At 44.1% G+C, this 20,678-nt stretch overlaps 1 protein-coding gene across 4 annotated transcripts in view; it reads right to left on the bottom strand.

Annotated features, from left to right (window-relative positions):
- Positions 1-20,678, bottom strand: part of MAP3K15 (mitogen-activated protein kinase kinase kinase 15) — a 118,439-nt gene that overhangs the window by 93,315 nt on the left and 4,446 nt on the right. For all 4 annotated transcript variants that reach the window (XR_012381051.1, XM_073902014.1, XM_025857355.2 and 1 more), the window contains exons 2-3: positions 4,577-4,716; positions 2,167-2,190 (exon numbers count right to left, since the gene is read on the bottom strand). Coding sequence is in view for 3 of the 4 variants with exons in the window: in XM_073902014.1 (XP_073758115.1) it covers positions 2,167-2,190; positions 4,577-4,716 (164 nt within the window). In the remaining variant the exon portion in view is untranslated. The remainder of the gene's footprint in view (positions 1-2,166; positions 2,191-4,576; positions 4,717-20,678) is intronic.

Raw genomic sequence — 20,678 nt, 5'->3', positions numbered from 1 at the left:
CCCTACTTTCCAGAAACAGAAATCATTTGAAAATGACCATGAACAATACCTCTCAAGGTTTGTCTCCCTTCACCCTTTCCTCTTAGGTGCTTTTTCCCCCACCCTTCCAGCCACCTCTGGTCCTTTATTTTGTTCTCTTAAATGCTCTAAATTTTCACACCCCATCAAGTGTGACAACTAGCACTGAGCACAGAATTCTAAAGTAATGGCAAATATGACAGTAAGATTATTTGCCAAATCCTCTAGAATAAGTTCACTACACACACACACACCCCTAGGGAAAATGGTGCCATGATATAATTACAATTACCAGGAATGTGAAGGAATTCTGGGTGTTTAGAGGAGGGAGAATGTACCAGAAGGGAAGGTATTTAGTGGAATGGTAACAGAGGGCACTAAGGCTCTTGGAGAACAAGAGTATTTCTAGGCTCCAAAACACCCAATAGTCAGGATGGAGAAAGAGTTTTCTTCTTTGCACCTCACCTTAATATAATTCCTGTTTGGAGGAATAACCATTTCTGAGACATTCCTTGCATTAAATCCAAGTTATACCTTTTCACTTGTGCAAAATACGGAACCACAGACTCTGAGAGCTGGAAGTTACGAAGTGACAGAGTTCAACCTTCTCATTTTACTGATGAGGACACAGAGGATGACTGCCAATGTTACTTAGAGACAAGGTCAGGACTACAACCTGTGCCTGCCGGCCTCAGGCCCAGGCTCCTTTTACTGGATCCCCACTATCTCCATCAAAGAGGTAATTTAAGAAATCAAGATCTAGAAAGAACAAGACAGACCCCCATAAGTGGACAGTATGAGGACATAAATGGGACAAAATGAAGCCACAGGTCTTCCTAGTTCTTTTCCTAAAAAGGACTCAAACCCATCCTGATGCCTTAATTTTACAGGTCAGCCTGTTAAATCCAAGCTCCAGAGGTAATTACATAAACGACATCACTTGTTTCGTTTCTAGAACTTCATCCTCTGGCTTGGAGGAGGAGAGGCAAGGCTTCCAGCTCAGGAAAGAAGCTTTGCCTGGGTTCCAGATAAGACTGGGCCCCACTGGGCGCCTGGGTGGCTCTGTTAAGCATCTGTCTTCGGCCCGGGTCATCATCCCGGGGTCCTGGGGTCGAGCCCCACGTTGGGCTCCCTGCTCAGCAGGAAGCCTACTTCTCCCTCTTGCGCTCCCCCCTGCTTGTGTTCCCTCTCTTGCTGTATCTCTGTCAAGTAAATAAATAAAATCTTAAAAAAAAAAAAAAAAGACTGGGCCCCACAGCTGCAGGGTGGGACCTTCTGTGGAGGGGGTGAAGTCATGCAAAGCTCCCGTCCCCCTGGAGAGGGAACCCCTGGGAAAGCTCTACCTCCTGGGCCTTTTTATCCTCCCTTTGAGAATTCCAACCGCTAGAGAAAAAGAGGCAGGAGGCCCTTCCTTTTTAGAAGGGCCAGTGGAAGCAGGCTGAGGGCCAAAGGAAAGGGGTGAAGGAAATGTCCTTTGTCATCTAGGTCATGACTGGTCAAACCACAGTGCTGCAGGTCTAGGAAGATGGGCGCTTTAAGAGGCATTCAAAGGTACAGGGTAACCCTGGCACAATTTCCAAGGACATCAACTTATTTGAAGAAAGTGGGGATTTCATTACATGATTCCAACCAACATGGCGTTATCACTACATCATTGCAGGCACTTAGAAGCCAAACTGGGAGACTTCAGCACGTATATGAGAGAGCAGGAAGAATTCTGTGCTAGTTCTTTACAGCTTGTGGCAGGCAACTCTTGGCTAGGCTCCCATATTACCTGGGGTATAGGTTCTTGTCTCTCTGTTGTTAGGGAAGCTTTGGTGGCAAATGTGGGAGGTAATGGCTCCAGCAAAAAGGATCTGGGTGGTTGGTGGGAACAACCCAGATCAGGAGGAGACAGCCAGATGGTTCCAGGCTCAAAGTCCCAGTGCACAATGAGGAACAAGTCCATCTGCCTGATCTTACCTTCCACCCTGCACCCTGGCTGGGAGTGGGGCCTAAGCTACCGGGCAGCCTGAAGGACAGGGGTTCTAGCCATCCCCCTGAAAAACACACCAACAGGCACAATCAGAAATCAGTTTGCTATCTGTGGGATTTTCAGGCAAGCTCTTACGCATTTACAGGTTAAAAATCTGAAAACATCATACTTACTGTGTTTTTCTGAGTTACCATATCCTGAAAAGAAAAAGAGAAGATGAATATAGCTTTTAAAGATAGCCATTTATTTCCATAAGCACTGCAAGACTTTGCCCCCCCATTATCCAGCACCCACGTCAGAGCACGAGTTATTCATTTCAAACCTTCTCCTTCCCCTGTGCAAAAAGCTTCAAATAGGGGGAGTCTCAGAGAATTGTAAAATTCATATTCTAGGGCAAACGTATCGTAATTGGCTAGCTTTTGGAATGATGGCGGGGCATATATGGTTATAAGGATTTCCTGTAGCAGTGGCAATGCTTTTGTCCAGACGTTCTGAGCTTCAAGTTTGGGGCTCTGAATGCCCTGCAGCTCCCCTGCCCAGGGAGGAAGGTCAGGGACTGGATGGAACTGCCCGGAAGTACCGCGATATCGCGATATCCTCGGGGCTGCAAGCACCTCTCGGCTCCATCCGGGCGACCCCGCCCCGGAAGGCTTCCTAAGCAGTGGGCGCTGCTGGGAGCATTCCCGACATGTCACGGGACCGGCCTAGGAACCATCAAACCCAATGACGACAATTTTAGTCAGCTAACTTCGCATAATGGTTATGCAGCCCTTGACCGTATCATTTATGCGCCGGAAGCCAACACTTGCTGACCAGAGGAAACATAATTAAACAGCTGTGCCGTAAAATGGGTTTTATACACTCTGAGATTTCGGCACTCTGATGACAAGCGCAGCCTCCTTCTTCTGGTGTCATATAACAGACCACCCATTTCCATTTTAGGAATTATTTTTTCCATATTCTAAGAAAGTAAAACTGTCAAAGTCATGGGACTTTCAGAGGAGTCCACTAAGGCATTGTTGAGGGAAAAAAAAAACATATTGCATTGGGAAAGAAATACTTTCTAATTTCATGTTTCTCATCAAAATAAGGCTTAATAATCTACCCTTTCATATTTTCTAATTCTAAATATTTGCAAGCACAACTACCTTAAGTGAAAATCAGTAAAAGAAAAAAAATCAGTATCTAAATATCTAAAGTAATAGCCTTTTGGGAAATTATTATACAGCATAAAATACAATAATAAACCCGTTTCTTCTTTCAATGTCCTCTGAATGACTTCTTAAAACCCAGTACTGTGCCCTCATTACACAGTACACATCTACATCAAGTGTATGTGATACAGAACGGAGAGGGGTTCCCCATCTGAAGCAGGCTGGTCTTCTACCAGGAAATAACTCCCAATTATTACAGAACCCAGAAAAATCTGGTTAATATTAAATCTCAACACACACAAAATTGTTCCCCTTTACCATCACAAAACTGTGCATTTATATACTAGCGATATTTAACACTAAGGGAGCCGGACATTTAGAACTGCTGCCCATGAAAGCTAATTTGAAGCCCCTAGTTCTCACCCGTGGCTGTACTTTTGAGAGGTTAAAAAAAAAAAAAAAAGTCCCTCAGAGACTGTGATGTAACTGGTCTGGGGTATGACCTGGGTATTGGGATATTTACAAGCTGTCCAAGTAATTCTAAAGTGCAGTCAAGGTTGAGTAACACTGCTGTAAACAAACTGAGCTTTACTCCTGAAATCATCTAAAGCAGACAGGGACTTTCTGACCAATATTAAGACATTCGACAATGTTAATATTCCCTGAGTTTTACAGTAGCTCACCTCAGACATTCACATTTTACAAATATGAGCATTTTTTACATTTTTACTTTAATTCCAGTTAGTTAACCTGCAGTGTTGTATTAGTTTCAGGTGGACACTATATGATTCGGCCCTTCCACACGGGTCTTCCTACTCCACTGCCATCTCCCCCGCTCTGTTCCAAATATGAGCATTTTGGGGAAGTACTATTATCCAAAAAACATCTGTATCAAACTTGCAAGAATAAATTTTTTGAAATATCTATCATTACTGAGTCGTGCATGAACAGACGAGTTTTCAATTTTGCTCTGCTTTGAATGGTGGGGGGGGTGGACACAACAGATTAAATACGGATGATGTCTATCTAGAACTTTCTGCCCACTTTGGTGACTGTTCTGTGTCGTCATCTTATCATTTGAGTTGAGAAACTATTTTTTTAATATGTAGGTTTGGATCAAATTGCCCATTAAAAGATTCAGAGTCATGTGTTTGCTTCAGTGGAAGTTAACAGTTTTTGCCTTCATTTCCCTAATGAGCCTGGAAACACTGAAGTGGCCTACAAACGCCTCTCTGTAGTACGTAGGCTCACACAGCGGTCAGGAAGTCATCTGTGTGAGCGAGAAGCTGTATAGTAGGAAGGAAGGAGTTGCACAAGCGAATCTTTTTTTTCCCTCCAACCTCCTGCGCTTCATGTACATTTCCTCTGAACGTGTAATGCCGTTTTCCCAAAGCCAAGTATTCACAAGAAGATGAACGATACCCTTTACCTTCAATGAAAGAGCAGTGTCCGCGTCGGTGTCATGGTACAGGATCACATTATTGGCCATGTCAAAGCTTTCTCGGACCCCCAGATGGTAAAAGAGTGAAGGCTGTCTGGAGACATCACTCATGTCCACCACGGCAACATCTGAGACGAACAAGGACAGGACACGGTGTGGGAGAGAAAGAGAGGTGATCCGTCTACTGAATCTACTTCCTGCTGATCACCAATGGGGAACTACCGCAATTTGTATTTCTACCGACAGTCTCTTAGGTAAAGCAGAAAGTAATGAGTCCTTGGCTTAAAATGACCCTAGGGAACAGTGGAAGAAAAGCAACAAGAAAAACCTCTTCCTTCCTCAAAGTGCTGGGAATATAGCCTCACTTAAAAATTGCTGATTTAGATTCACTGTTATCTTTATTAGGAAGTATGTCATCTCCAAAGAATATACTTAGCTTATATACAAATTATAAAGTATAATGAAACGTAAAACAATGCTCCTGCCATGCAGCCCAAGACACAGACCATTATCTGTATTCTCAGAGTCTCCTGTGCTTCTTCCCAGTCACATCTCCTCCCTCCTGCTCAGAGAACACCTGTCTTGATCTCTGTATTTATCGGTTCCCTGCATGTCTATGTGTATATATAAAATATATACGCACGCACATGTATACATATGCACGTGGATATTAGGTACATGCATGCACAAGATTATAGATTAGATATGCATATATTATATATGCTTGTTATATATACATGTATATACTTATATATGCATGTGTATAAACAGTATATTGTTTAGTTCTGTATGTTTTTGAACCTTATATACATAGTGCCATACCATATGTATTCTTGGACTTGCTGTTGGTTGGTGTGATACCACCAGTTTGCACGTCTAGGTCTAGTTCAGCACCGCATTCCATTATATGAGGACTGGACAGAAATTTCTTTATCCATCCTGTCTAAATGCATTTTTTTTTCTTTTTCCTATTTCAAACTGCTATGATGAACATTCCTTCTGGCTCATATGTCCACCATCAGCTTGAGAATGTAGATCAAATGCCCCTGGAGGTATGTCCTACAGAGACTTATTCCAAACAGGGGAACAACATATCACATCAACAAGGAGAGTGTTTAAATGTGCCTAGTAATACTGGATACCATTTTTGAAAGTATAAAAGCTCCAAGTTTGACTGGACCTTCCTTACCACATGCAGAGATTCTGGAAAGAACATCCAGACTTAACTCTTGCACTGCTGTGACTCATAGGAAGTCACCGAATATCCCAAAGACACAGAACAGAGGTGAGGTGAATGGGCGCAAGAAGAAACAAGGAGGTGGGCAGTAGCCCCATCAGCACCAGGGATCGCTGGCTCTGTGCAGGAGGTGTTGGGAGTCCTGAGGCCAAGCGTCAACAAGCCCTGGGCGGGTCTTTTGTTTTTGAACTTATGGATTTCCTGCTATATGCCAGGCATCGTGTGGAGTTCAACAGATAGAAGTGAGAACAAGGCCTAATCCCTTTCCTCAAAAAAGTGTGTAATACAATGAGAGCGACAGGAAGGAAATGGTGGTTAGAATCAGTCAGGAAGGCAGAAATGAGGGGGAACCATGACAGAGAACCACCAACAGGGTACTCCACCCACACTGGGGTGGAGGTCAATCAGGGAAGCCCCACAGGAAGTGATGTTGTCTGGGATCTGAAGGTCCAGAAGAGTCAGGCAAATTGGTGTGCGGGTGAGGTGACGGGAAGGGAAGAAAGAGTGTTGCATGAAGAGAAGACAACAAGCGCAAAGGGCCAAAGGTAATATGGGGTATGTTAGGGCAACTGCAAATAATTTCCGGAGAAGATGAACCTGGAAGGGCTAATAGGTGCCAGATGGTGAAGGGGTCCGAAGGCCATGTTAAGAGAGCTGCCTCTGTCTTAAGGTGATGGGAAACCTATGGTAGGGTGGTTTTTTGGTTTTTACTTTTTATCATGGAAAAATACAAATACATATAATAGAAGAGTATAATGAAACCCCCATAGACGCTTCACTTCCCTCAACAATTCTCAACTCAAAGCCCGCCTTGTTTCATCTCTACTGGCACCCACACCACCCCCTTCCACATTATTTTGAAGCAAATCCCAGACATCATTTCATTCCCAAATATTTTAGTACATACTGCTAAAAGCGGAGAAGGCAAAGGAAAAAAAAAATCACTATAGTGGACGCCTGGGTGGCTCAGTTGGTTAAGTGTCCAACTCTTGGTTTCGGCTCAGGTTGTAATCTCAGGGTCATGGGAACAAGCCCACATTAGGCTCTGTGCTCAGCAGAGAATCTGCTTGGGATTCTCTCCCTCCCGCGCCACCCTGCATGTTCTCTAAAATAAATAAATAAAATCTTAAAAAAATATAACTGTAGTATCAATGTTTCACTCAAAAGTTCTAAAAAAAAAAAAAACAAAACAAAACATGAGGGGTTTTAAACAGGAGCCTATCATACCCAAATTCACCCTTTTGAGGTTGTTGCTCAAGAAAGGACAAGTGAATATGCTGAAGAAACACTTTACAACCCAGTGTGGCTATCTCCAATGGGTAACTCCTCCCCACAGACATTTGCTTGGAGTCAAAAATCACACTGCAGCTGAATGAATCAGACATTCTACTTATAGGATCGTTCCCTGGACTCCGCCTACTCACATCAAAAAGCACGGGTTTCCTACTGATGCTATTAAGAAGCGGCAATACACGCTAACACCAAGGCCATGGCGACTGCTATAATTAGTTACCTGAGGAAAGCAAGCAATCTGAAGACAAAGCAGAGTGATGGGAACAGGCAGGGGACAGGGATGAAGGACAGAAGCCCCCAACTTATGTCGGCCATTTTTGTAGGAAACCTTCAACTTAGGGGAGCAGCTTGTCGCTGAGGAGATGACGATTTAATCCAGTGACACGAGTTCTTTCTTTCCTCTGCCTTCTCAGAGGTCTGTGTCAGGTCCTGTATTCTAGCCTCACCACCTCCACCAAAGAGCCCCTCCGTGGTTCCACCAAGGGTTGGAATAGAGACTTTTCAGTACCTAATTAACACAGAGCAGATTGATATTGCCACTCAAAATTCCAAGTAATCCATGTTCAATAGAAAAATGGTCTCATACCCAAAGCTGCCATTTTTACCTGATATTTGTCACTCAGGCCACTAGACTAAGTTTACACTGAGGATTTATACATACAATAATATTCAACCAGCTTAGTTTTACAACTCCTAAGATACTAATTTAGATTTATGAATGCTAAGTATGATTAAACACCACATTGGAATTTTTATATACGAGGCATCAAGGGTTGTTTTGTTTTTTTTTTCCTTCAAGAGATCATAAGTTACCTAAAAGCTTCAATCACCACAACGGTCACCTGCTTTGATATTTACAAAGCAGTTCCACAAACATCTTGGTTAAATTTCAGAACCACCCTGGTATACTGGCAGGCAAGGTACTGGCTTTACTTGGCAGATGGGGAAATGAAGCACAAAGATTCACCCAAGGTCTCACAGCCAGGGCACAACAGAATCACGGCTCCCAAGGGTCCAGGTGAGGTTTCCTACCTTCCTGAATCTCACCTTCCTGACTCACTTTCTGAAACATAGCCACCAGGGGTAAAACAGTTGATTTATCCAGCTAAATCTTAGGCAAATAGATCGCAGATAAAAAGAGGTAAAAGGCAGATTTTCATTTGCAAATGCAGCCCATGCTCGAGCAACCATTACCTTTCAGTTTCTAAGGACACAGGTCAGCTTCTGGGGAAAAGTCTGCATACAATAAACCATCCTTTTTTTTTTTTTTTAAAGATTTTATTTATTTGAGAGAGAATGAGAGAGCGAGAGCGAGAGCACAAGAGGGGGGAGGGTCAGAGGAAGAAGCAGACTCCCCTCTAAGCAGGGAGCCCGATGTGGGACTCGATCCCGGGACTCCAGGATCATGACCTGAGCCGAAGGCAGTCACTTAACCAACTGAGCCACCCAGGTGCCCCAATAAACCTTCCTTCTTGATGGGGACATATATGCACCTTACCCATCTTGGTTTAACAACCCTTAAGAAGTGATACCACAACAGGAACTTGCAACAAGCCAAGGCTCCCCTTAAAACCTACTCTTAGCAGGAAATTGTCTGAATTTAAAAACAAAGTGCCCTTCAAACAATTTAAGAATCAATTACAATTATCCCACTACATGCTAATATGAAATCAAGATGAATGATACATAGGATTTTAGTTCATTAAAAACTTTTGAATACTTAAACATTCTTTTTGTGCAATGTTTTATAAGTAGTAAGTAAAACTGTAATTTTCTAGTGTGGTTTAAAAGCATCTGATTTCCAAAGCAAAGCATTCATCAACAAAATGATATAGTGGTAAATGATTTACCAAATAGTAATTCTGTGATTGTACTGGCTCATGCCAGTCTTTAAATATATTCCAGGCAACCTGAAATAACGAAGGTAAGATTGGTTGTATCTAAATGAACTAGATTTCAGAATAACTTTACCGCTAAAGACATCTTAAAAAATCTGATGGGACTCAGGACAACATTAGTTATCCAAAAGCTACCTAAAAACAGCAGAGCCCAGATTTACTAGCACCTTCTACTTCTACTTTAAATCCAATTTTCCAATCCCATAAGGAGGAGACAACCTACCAGTTCAGTGTCAGGAAGTCAACAAATCCTTACCAAATACAACATCGACAGGGGCTGGGTGCCAGGTGCTTGAAGTATTACGTTGCAACGGGGAAGGCAGGGGGCAGGAGAGCGGGGACATCGGGAACCTATACCTGGCCCCCTATCTTTGGCTTTCCAGGATCTTTTTTTAAGAATGACCAAAAAATAAAATGTGTATACCTTTGTAAGTGTGATTGAGATGTGTCCACTACCAGTTTTTTTCAAAGACATGTGCAAAATATAAGCAAACTATGTTCTGAGGTGAATGGACTCACTGAGCTTAATTTTAGAGCACTCACAATGAAATATTTGCCACATAAAATGTAGCATGACTTAAGTCACTTAGCTTTCACATGTTTATGTTGCTCTTTCAGCTAACGAGGAAAAGAACACCGCACGCCAGGGTGCATTCATCACTTTAAGTGCTTTCAGTATCAGCGCCAACATCCATGATGGTGCCCGTCACAGCTCCAACTCGGGGTTCTCTGGCAGCCCCGAAATATACCACCTCAATATTTTCATCTTCATCACCTGAATGTTTTCTTCAGCTTCCTTCCACCCTTTTATAAAGGGATCTGCTTTGACCTAACTCTCTTCGGCAAGTTTTTTGGAGACGTAGTTCTTAAAAGCCTTTTCTGACCAGCAGATAATGACTCTCTCTTCTACAAGGTCTGTGTCATACATCACCTTCAAGAGGTGTGCGATTTCAGAGATGAGGAGAGCTTGAGGTACTGGGACCACACAGCGCCAACTGTGAAGGGGGTACCACTGAGCTTTTCTGTCAGAGTGACACAATTGTAGGAAACAGCGCTGCCTTCCTTAATTTGTTCTCTGACTGTCTCATTGAAATGACCGCCAGTCAACACAAGAGGACCTGTGGCTTTTACATCCACTTCAACAATAACACCCCCCTTTTTCTTAATGAAATCAGCTGTTCCTTCAAGATCAACTCTAGGTGCCAGGCCTTCTGGCCAGACCACTGATTTCACCCATGCTGTGCTCCAAGCTTCCTGAGTGAGGTCTCCCCACAGCCTGTGGAGGGGCACAGAGTTCACTTGGTGATGGCAGTGGGAATTCACTGCTGCATACAGGGCCGTTTTTCTTCATCCTTACCCCATCTAATTTCCTTTTTTTCTCCCACGTACCAGTATCCTTTTTCCTAGGTGGTTCTTTGAGAATCAATGTCCAGAGTTCCTGGTTTCCATCAAGCATGCCTCGCTAGCCGCAGACTTTATGAAAATTACTTAGCAAGGTTGCGTCTTTTGAGTGCAGGATTCTCATTCTCAGGAAAGAGAATACCTTTTTTGGTAAACCCAACCAACAAGTCTTACAACGTCAGCCCTGTGAGATCCAGTGACCATCCAAGGGTCATTCTAGACATCAAAATGGTCTTGGCTCCCAGCTCCCAGCCAAAATAACCGGAGGACTACTCTGGAAGCCAGTCAAGAGCCTTTATGATATCAACCATTTCCACTGTCTTGTGTTTCACGTATGCCACTTCTTTTGCTCCCAACTCTTATCACACAGAGCATCTGGTATGGACAGAACTGGCCTGATACAATACAGCTGGCCTTGAGGATATTTTTGCTTGTGGTAGGTCGTTCAGTAAGATGCAGAGATATTATATTCTGGTTACTAATGCTTCATGACAAAACATCTCAAAATGTAACGGTCCAAGTTCTGGTTCTCAGATGGAATACACATTCCAGCCTGTCTCTCCCTGAACACATCCATAAAAACTAGGCAGAATGGATCAAATTGCTATTTAAGAATATGAAAAGGAAGCAAGCAGATTGGAGAAGACCCGATCCCAAAGTACCACCAAACCAAAATCAAGTTCCCCGTTTCCCCTCCAGTCTCCCCTAGCTCGGACTGAAGGCAGCCTGACACCCCCAAAATGGGTGCTGGGCGTCGACGCAGAGTGCGCCAGGAGAGGCCCTCTACTTCTGGCTCAGAAAGCAGCAAAGGGGCCTCCGAATGCTGAGAGTGAAGGCAGTTGTCCACTTTTCTCTTTTCTCTCTTCCCTTGCACATCCAGGACCCCTATGATCCCACGGCAATAGCAGGTGAGACCGTCAGGGCAGTGGGGCCTACAGGCGCCTGGACCTCTGAGACAGTGGAATCTTCTGCTCTAACTGGAGGAGCTGTGGTCCCAAGGGGGGTGGTGGTGAATCCCCACCGCTTTTTTCTCTCTGAATTCCTGGCCTCAAACACAGGCAGTTGTGGGAAGTGTGAGGCAGAGTGGGTTAACCAAAGCCCGGGTCTTCTGGCCACAGGACCGAAAAGGGGAGTCCCAGTAAATCACAAAGTACAAAGCCAAGGAGCGCTGAAAAGGCTTTGAAATCACAAAGGGTACCACAAGTGAAACTGAACTTGGCAGCCTAAACCAACCAGGTTGACCACCCATTAAGGCAAAAATACCAACAGACTCCATAGGATATATGCAAGGCCTAGATTCTCATCAGAGGATTTCAAAAGATCCAGGGTACAATCCAAAATCACTTGGATCACTTCAAAGACGCAGGAACGTTTCAACTCACATGGGAAAAGACAATCAATGGACTCCAATAACAAGAGGACACAGACATCAAAATTACCTGACAATGACTTTAAAGCAATTACTATAAAAGTCCTCCAAAAAGTAAGGGCAGACACTTCTGAAAAGAATGGGAAAAAAAAGTCTCAACAAATAAAGAGAACGAAATGGAAATCTTAAGAATGAATAATATAATAACCAAAATAGAAAACTCACCAGAATGACTCACAAGAAGAATGGACATGACAGAGGGGTCAGTGAAATTAAAGACTGCTCAGTAGAAATGATCCAATCTGAACAATAGAGAGAAAAGACTTTATGCCCAAACATAGAAACATCTAGAAATTAAGGCCCTCTTCCAAAGGCCCATAAACCAATAGGTGAAAAGTGCAAGGAAGGATCATGAATAAACAGCTCTCAGGAAAAAAAAGGAGGGGGGGAAATATGCCCAACTACACGCAGAATAAGGGAAATACAAGCTCAAACTAAGATACCATCTCTCAACTATCAGATTGCCAGGAGTCAAAAGACTGGCAACCAGTTTGGCCATAAAGAAAGACAAGGTACAAAATGGTATAACCCACAGATAGGAATATGAGACGAGCTACAGAATTATAGGTGCATTTGTTCTTCAATACACAAATGTCACTCTGTGATACCCAATGAACAAATAAACCTATATACATATTACATAGAACCGACACAAAGTTATTCACGGCAGCTAAGTAGCCAAAAATAATCTATCTATATGTTTACAGATATATATAATAATCTAGATATATATTCTAAGTATCCTTTAAGAAGGGATTGGTAAAATAAACAAGATGCATCCACCCAATGAGTATGAAACAGAAAAAGGAAGAGTCCCATCTTCTGATTTGGAAAATTGTCCAGGCTCGACTGTTAATGGAAAAATGCAAGATGCACAATGGTATATTTGGTCTGGTACCTTTTAAATAAGAAAGGGAGAATAAGAATGCACATTCATATGTGCTTTTATTTACACAGTACAAGTGGTCACACTTTTTCCATAAAGGACCAGATAAATATTTTTGACTTTGTGAGCTACACAGTCTCTGCCATTACAGAGATGCATGGATGTGTTCCAATAGAACTTTATTTACAAAAGGAAGGTAGCCAGCTTGCAGATTGCTGCGTGCTGACCACGGAAATAAAGAAGTACTATAAGGATAAATAAGAAACTAAAAACAAAATTAGGGGAAACAGTGTAGATGGGATAAAAGTAATAAATTGGACTTCATCAAAATTAAAATTTGTGCATTAGAGACAGCATCAAGAAAGTTCAAAGATATATCACAGAATGGGAGAGAAAATTTGCTGATCATGTATCTGACAAGGGATCTGTCTCCAGATCATATAAAGAATTTTTACAACTCAATAGTAAGACCAATAGCTAAAAAAAATGGGCAAAGGATTCACACAGACACTTCTCCAAAGAAGATATAGAAATGGCCAACAAACACGTGAAAAGACAGTCAACATCCTTCGTCACCAGGGAAATGCAAATCAAAACCACCATGAGCTACCACTTTAAACCCACTAGGACAGCTACCATAAACAGACAAGAACCAGTGTTGATGAGGATTTGGTGTGACTGGAACGCTCATTCGCTGTTGGTGGGAATGTAAAATGTGTAACTGCTTTGGACAACAGTCTTCTGGAAAGCGGTTCCTCAAAAGGTTAAATATAGGGTGGATGCAACTCAAGTGTCCATTGATGGATGAACAGATAAAACAAAATATGGTATATCCCTACAACGGATTGTTCAACCTTAAAAAGCAAGGGAATTCGGACACATGCCACAACATGGATGAACATCGAGGACATTAAATGAAATAAGCCAGTCACAAAAAAATAAATACTGTATGATTCCACTGACATGAAGTATGTCCGGTAGTCAAATCATAGAAACAGAAAGCACAATAGTGGCTGCCAGGGGCTGAGGGGAGAGGAAAACTGGGAGTTGTTCAATGGGTAGAGAGTTACAGTTTTTTAAGATGGATAAGTTCTGGAGATTGGTTGCAGAACAAAGTGAAATGTACTGAATGCTACTGAATGGCTCATTTGGAAATGGCTGAGAGATTTTGTATTAGCTGTTTTTTAATCACAATTTTTTTATTTTTTTATTTTTAAGATTTTATTTATTTATTTGAGAGAGAATGAGAGAGAGAGAGAGAGAGAGAGAGAGAGAGCGAGAGAGAGAGAGAGCATGAGAGGGGAGAGGGTCAGAGGGAGAAGCAGACTCCCTGCCGAGCAGGGAGCCTGATGCGGGACCCGATCCCGGGACTCCAGGATCATGACCTGAGCCAAAGGCAGTCGCTTAACCAACTGAGCCACCCAGGAGCCCGATTTTTTTTTTTTTTTTTTTTAAGAAAGTTAAACAGAGAGTTACCACAGGCTCTAGAAATCCCACTCCTAGGCTAGGCACATATTCAAGAGAAAGACAAGCAAATGTCTACACAAAAAGTTGCAGTATTCTTCAAAATTAGAAATCACCCCAAAATCCGTCCACAGATGGATAAAAACGTGGTATATCCGTCCAGAATTTCCCACCGCCCCCCAAAAGGAATGCAGTCCAGACACGTGCGGCCACACGGATGAACCGTGGACAGGAGCGAGAAGAAGCCAGTCCTACAAGACAGGTGACATCAGGCCGCTGACATGAATAAGCCCAACTAGAAAGACAGAAAGGAGAGTAATGGTTGCCCGGGGCCGGGGCTAGGTGGCTGGAACGGGGAAGGACCGCGAACGGGCACAGGCTTCTTCGCTGGGTGCAACGGCTGCAGGTTCTGGATCGGGACGAAGCGCCACCGCGGTGGAGCAAAGCCATCCCAACGGAGCTGCGTTCTCGGGGGCTTGGTCTGGTGTTTGAAAAAGTAGAATATTCTTAGCAGCAGCACTGTTCCTACTTTTGAACTACTCAAATGTTCAACAACAGAAAACAAACTGTGGTGTACGCTTACAATGAAATACGTAGAAATGAAAACAAACAAATTATTGCTGTATTAACAGAGAGGAATTCCAGAAACATAATGGTCAGTGAAAGGAGCCAGAGACAACAAAAGGAAATTGTATTATTCCATTTATAAAAAGAGAGAGAGGCAAGCCAAGAAACAGACTCTTAAGAGAACACTGCTGGTCACCAGAGGGGAGGTAGAGGAGAATGGGGGAAACAGGTGATGGGGATGAAGGACGCGCACTTGCCCTGATGAGCGCCGGGTGATCTATGGGAGTGACTCACTATACTCTACACCTGAATCACTATATTCTACACCGGAATATGTTAAGTATATTGGAATAAAAAAAAAAACTTAAAAAGAAAAAAAAGTACACCAACAGGCAAAGCTAACCTATGCTGAGACATCAGACAGTTGTTGCCCTCGGCCAGGCCGGAAAACAGAAGCCAGCACACTCTGCGGTGCGACTGGCGCTCCCTTTTCTGATCCAAGTGCAGAGTTACACAGCACGCAGAGCTTGTGAAAGCTCATAGAGCACACACTTAAGATTGTGCCCTTTTCTGTATGTATTCTGTACCTTGATAGAAAGAAAAAAAATCAAGAGCATCTCAAAGCAGGGGTTTGTACCTTTTCCTCACTTCCATTCTTCAGCACAGGACCAGGAATGGAGCTAGGGTTAAATCTCCAATCTCCAAACTTTGGGGAAAAAAAATTGTCTGACCCGACTGCGGGAGGATAATGTGACCCTACCACCTGACCTTGTTGAGCACTTAACCAAGTTCAGGGCAGTATGCGTCAATCTCTAGAGAATTTTTTTTTTTAACGAGGCTTGGAGATGTTAAGTAAGCTTATCCTGGGTCACACAACCAATAAAGGACAGGGCAAACCTGGAAACCGGATCTCCAAAGCCAGGGTTTTTTTTTTCCCCTCTGCCACTTGTGTCACCCAGGGCAGTGGGACACAATGACGGAACACATGCTGGTCAAGCCTCATCATGGATCTGTTTTGGTGGTCTGTACCCCAGAAGGCAGAAAGGCCATTGGCCCGAAGGATAACCTGCACTTCCTACACGTTCCTGGATGGTGAGGTGCCAGGCAGGCAGCCGTGGTTCTGGCAACTCGACTCCGAGTGCCTGGAGCACTCATCCGGGGCGAGATGCTTCTCTCAGGTGCTTGAGACAATGTGTCAGATGTGCTTCATCACAAGCCACCTGCGTCCAACTTCGTATGTGATCAATCACAGACCTCAGCGTAAAAACTCGAACAGTCAAGTGTTCAGAAGAACACATGAGAGTCTGTGTACAACCACAACCTGGAGGGAGGCAAGACTTCTCAGAGAGGACACAGAAGGCAACCTTAACAGAAAAATAACTTCGAGGAGACTTCATCAGAATGAAAGTTCTCTGTTCATCACAAGTCCCACGGAGATGAATAAGCAAGCCACAGTCTGGGAGCAAATGCTCACAACATATACTTCAGACAAAGCACTTGAATCCAGAATATATAAAGAACTCTTGTAATTCAATAATAAGAGGACAACCCAATTAAATGGGCAAATGGTCTCAACAGACACCTCACAAAGGAATATATGTGCATGGCAAAAAGCACCTGAAAAGGTGCTCAACATCATTAATCATCAAGGAAAGGTGAATTAAAACCTTAATGAGAAACCACTACACCCCCACTAGCAAGGCCAAAGTCGAAAAGCCCAATAATACAAAATGTCGGTGAGGATGAGAAACCACCAGAACTCTTGTGCCTCGGTGCCAAGAATATAAAATAGTACAGCCACTTGGGGAAAAGGTTTGGAGTTTCCTTATACGGTTTAACATACACCTACCCTTTGATCCAGCCATTCCACTGCTGGTTGACTCAAGGGGAATGAAAACATTTGCCCACAAAAAAGACCTATATACAAATGTTCGTAGCAATTTTACTTGTAATAGCACAAACTGGGAACCACCCACATGTCCTTCAGCAGGAGAATAACTAAACCAACTGCACATATCCATGGATTCCAACAGTACTCTGCACGAACAAGGAGCAAACTACAGATAGATGGCGCGATATGGGTGAATCTCAAAAAAACATCATGCCGAGCGAAGGAAGCTAGACCCCGGAGAGTGCATACTGTATGAGCCCATTTACACAAAACTCTAGCAAAGGCAAATCTAACTGGTGGTGATGTCCTCTCAGGCACTCTCTGGGGCCAGGAATGGGAGTGGAGAGGGAAATGAGCAAGAGGAGACATGAGGGAACTTTCTGGACAGATGGAACTTCTATTGTCATAGGGTCTGTTTACGCAGGTTTAGTCATTTCTCACATTGTGCAGCGGAGATGTGTACATTTCAATGTATACACATTGTAGGTTAAAAATGCTTAAGACTGTAATAATCAAGTGTGGGGCAGGGAGTAGGTAGCGGTAAAGAAGAAATCAATATGGCACAATGATACTCACTGTTGAAGCTGCCTAATGTCCATGCTTGAAATTTTCCACAATAAGAATTTAAGAAAAAATTGATCTACATCTAAAGCACCTACTCCTTTCCCGCTTCCACCTCTGTCCAACTCTGCCCCCGGGCTGACCCTGATTCTCCCGTGAACGCTGCTTCCTGCCGCAGTCGGCAGCTCAGCTCCTTCCTGCGCTGCACCCCCTACTACCAACCAAGCCCCAGCAACTGCCAGGCATTTTGGCCAAGCCCTGCCACACCCAACAGGCCGAAAGCTGGGAAGGTATGGGGGCGGGGGGACAAGAAGTTTTCCAGCTGGCTTTGCACGAATTTACCCCTCCCCCACTGATGTTATTTGACCAGGATTTAAACAGCTCCTATCCCAAAGCCTCGTACACAGAGGCTTTCAACAATAGTTTATGGCTTGCATTCTAGAAGTCTGTTTTTTTTTTTTTTTTAAGTCTGGTTTTTAAGTTGGCTGCTGGGAACCCCTAACACATTCTGCCCCAGTGACAACAGCCAGCCAGCAATGCAGCAGGCCAGCCCCCGAGGGTTTATCTACCCTAAATGCACTCAAGGCTCACACGGCAAAGCTGTGAGGAAATGCTGCAGGTGCAATGCTTCTTTCACTCAGCCCACATGACTAAGAATTGACTCAAGTTCCAGGTTCAATGAGGAGTCAGTAGCAGTAATAGCAGCTAGAAAGGAAGGCGGCTCTGGGAACGGCTCCCATGGGCAAGCCACAGCCAGGTCCAGCAGAGGACAGCTGAGGTCCAGCCAGGGGCTCACGCGGTCTTGTCCCCGCAAGGAAAGTCATTGTGGCCTGAGCAAGCCACACCGTTGGCTCCAGCAGGGAGAGAGGAGGCTTCTCAGTTATAACGCCACCTTTATTCTCCCACTGCACTTGTTTAAAATAAAATCCCATTGTGAAAAATATACATCGTAGAAAGTGCGGACAAATAAAAAGAACCGGTATTCTGAGAACACAGTTCAAACCACTGTTGCCATTCCAGGGTCTCCAGTGTGAGCTGTTCTCGTCTGTTCTATTTAAGATGTACCACTGAGGAGAAAGGTCCAGATCCAGAAATGTGTCATTAGGATGTCTCCTCTTTCCTAATAAAAAAATCACAACTGGACTATATCTATGCCTGGCCACCATTTTCAACATGGTTTCTACAGGAAACCACATTCTGATTTCCTGCGGAGGGTACCAAACACGTTTTGCTTCATCTCAACAGGAGAAACCAAGTGTCATCTGTGTCCACTGAGAGTTATTCTAAAAAGGAACTGGACAGGTATTCCTAGGAATCACTCCAAGAGTAGCAAAGAAAACCGCATCTGGCTCCCTACCGTTGAAGAGTTAATGATCAGTAACTATTTAATCACAGCTGTGTTACTCGCTAGGCATGAAAACCTCGGTGTGATCGAAGCCGGCAGAGAGCAGGTGAGGAGTCCGTGAAGGCTCCCTGGAAGAATGAAGGTGGAGGACGTTTTGGGCAGAGCAAGACTGCAGGCTACAGTGGCATCAAAGCAGAGGACACGGAGGGGAATACACCAAGACTGACCCAACCTTAAGAGACCAGTGACAAAGCTGGTTGCCTGTTGGCCACAACGTGGATGAGAGGAGAGAAGTCCTGGACTGGGGAGGAGGGGCACATAGAGCGAAGTCAAGCAGATCTGAGAACCATTTTGGAAGCAATAGGCTGGATTTGGCAATGACTGAGAGGGTGGGGTCAAGACTGACTCCCAGGTTGATTTTGCTCATCCATGTTTATTTTTTTTTAACAGAAGACAGTGTCTAACTATTGCCCTTACATTCTGCTGGAAATAGATTTGGCCCATCTCCTGACCACGTCTAGATGCCGCACAAAGTGCACCTTCTACGACTGTCAAACACACGCATCCCACAGGCCTGTCTTCCTTAGAACTTTATGCATTTTCCAGAGCGACGGGAAGAGTATGCACCCAATTACGAGCCATCTTAAGGCATGTATAAGGCTCTCTCTTGAGCAGAAGCCAATGCACCTGAGGATTAAGTCCACAAAAGTGGAGAGCTGCATTTAGGCATTTCCAGCAGAATGCACTGCAAGCTTTATTAGTCAGGGTAAGTTAGGCTATGCTGCCACAGGAGTTTCAGTGGCTTAACTACCATGTTGAACACATGACCTTCGAATAAGCCACAATAGAGGCAAAGAGAGATGGAGGTGGCACACTCATGTCTCAGTCACCTCCAAAGTGATGCTTGATGTTGCTCACATTTCACAGACCAGCACTAATCACAAGGAACCACGCTAACTGCAAGGGAGATTTGGAACTGTGGGAGAAGATACGGATGCTTGCAAGGCACTGTCTTTGCCACACAACACATCAATCCACAAGTATGGGGCGCCTGGGGGGCTCAGTCAGTTAAGCGGCTGACTTTCGGCTCAGGTCATGATCTTAGGGTCCTGGGATTGAGCCCTGAGTCAGGCTCTCCACTCAGTGGCGAGTCTGCCTGTCCCTCTCCCTTTCCCCCAGCTCGTGCTCGCTCGCTCAAGAAAACCTTTTTAAAAAATTCACATCACAGATGGAGAAGCTAGACATAACCCATGGAAAGGGCAGCAAAGGGGACTAGAGCTGGCCGTACTTTAAACCATGACATATCCTATTTTGGCAGAAAGCCCGATATTACCGTCAGCTTAAAAACTAACAAAATCACTATAGTATCATTTGATACAAAAGGAAAAAAATAGCCTAGCCTCCAAAACCAGTGAAACCAAATAGAAGCTAGAATGTGTTTTTCCATTGCTGGTATGAACCCAGGGGAGCCAGCGTCTCAATTCTGCCTTCCTCACGCACAGCCCCACAGCTCGGGCACCACGGTCGGCAGAGATTATAAACAGGGAGGATCCAGGACATGAGGGGATTCGTGGCCTGACTTCCTCTTGGAAAGGCATACCTTGCAGACAACTTTCTAGCATTTGTGCTAGATTTTCATGACCCAAGTTATACTCTTACCACGGTAACAACCCCCACCCACCAATCTTAGTAACCTGACCAAATAAAAGCTTCTCTCTTGCTTATGCAAACCCCTAAGTGAACATTCCTGCTCCAATAGCTACCCTCCGAAGAGTGGTTCAGGGATCTAGGTGCCTTCCATCTTCTGCTACCGCCATCGTCTACACTGGGGACCATGGAAAAGGGTGACACAGTATGGGAAGGACTACTAGATATGCTAACACCTCGGCCCAGAAGCGACAGACACCACTCGTACTTCCGTTTCATTGGCCAGAACTAGTTATACCTCCCACTGAGACTCAAAGGGTGCTGGAAAATGTAGTCCCCACTGTCCAGCCACAACTAGGAGTGTAAATCTCTAGTAAGCCAGCAATCTCTGCCACACTTTGCATCCTCCAAATGACTCTGTATGAGCCAGCCAGCAAAGGGGTGTCCTCAGGATAGAGCAAAGCCAAATAG

Source organism: Callorhinus ursinus, unplaced genomic scaffold (assembly GCF_003265705.2).
Source record: "Callorhinus ursinus isolate GAN/ISIS: 27379988/994484 unplaced genomic scaffold, GSC_fseal_2.0 scaffold16, whole genome shotgun sequence".
NCBI lineage: Eukaryota > Metazoa > Chordata > Mammalia > Carnivora > Otariidae > Callorhinus > Callorhinus ursinus.
The sequence above is the reverse complement of the archived record's forward strand: the minus strand, read 5'-3'. Positions and strand labels throughout refer to the sequence as shown.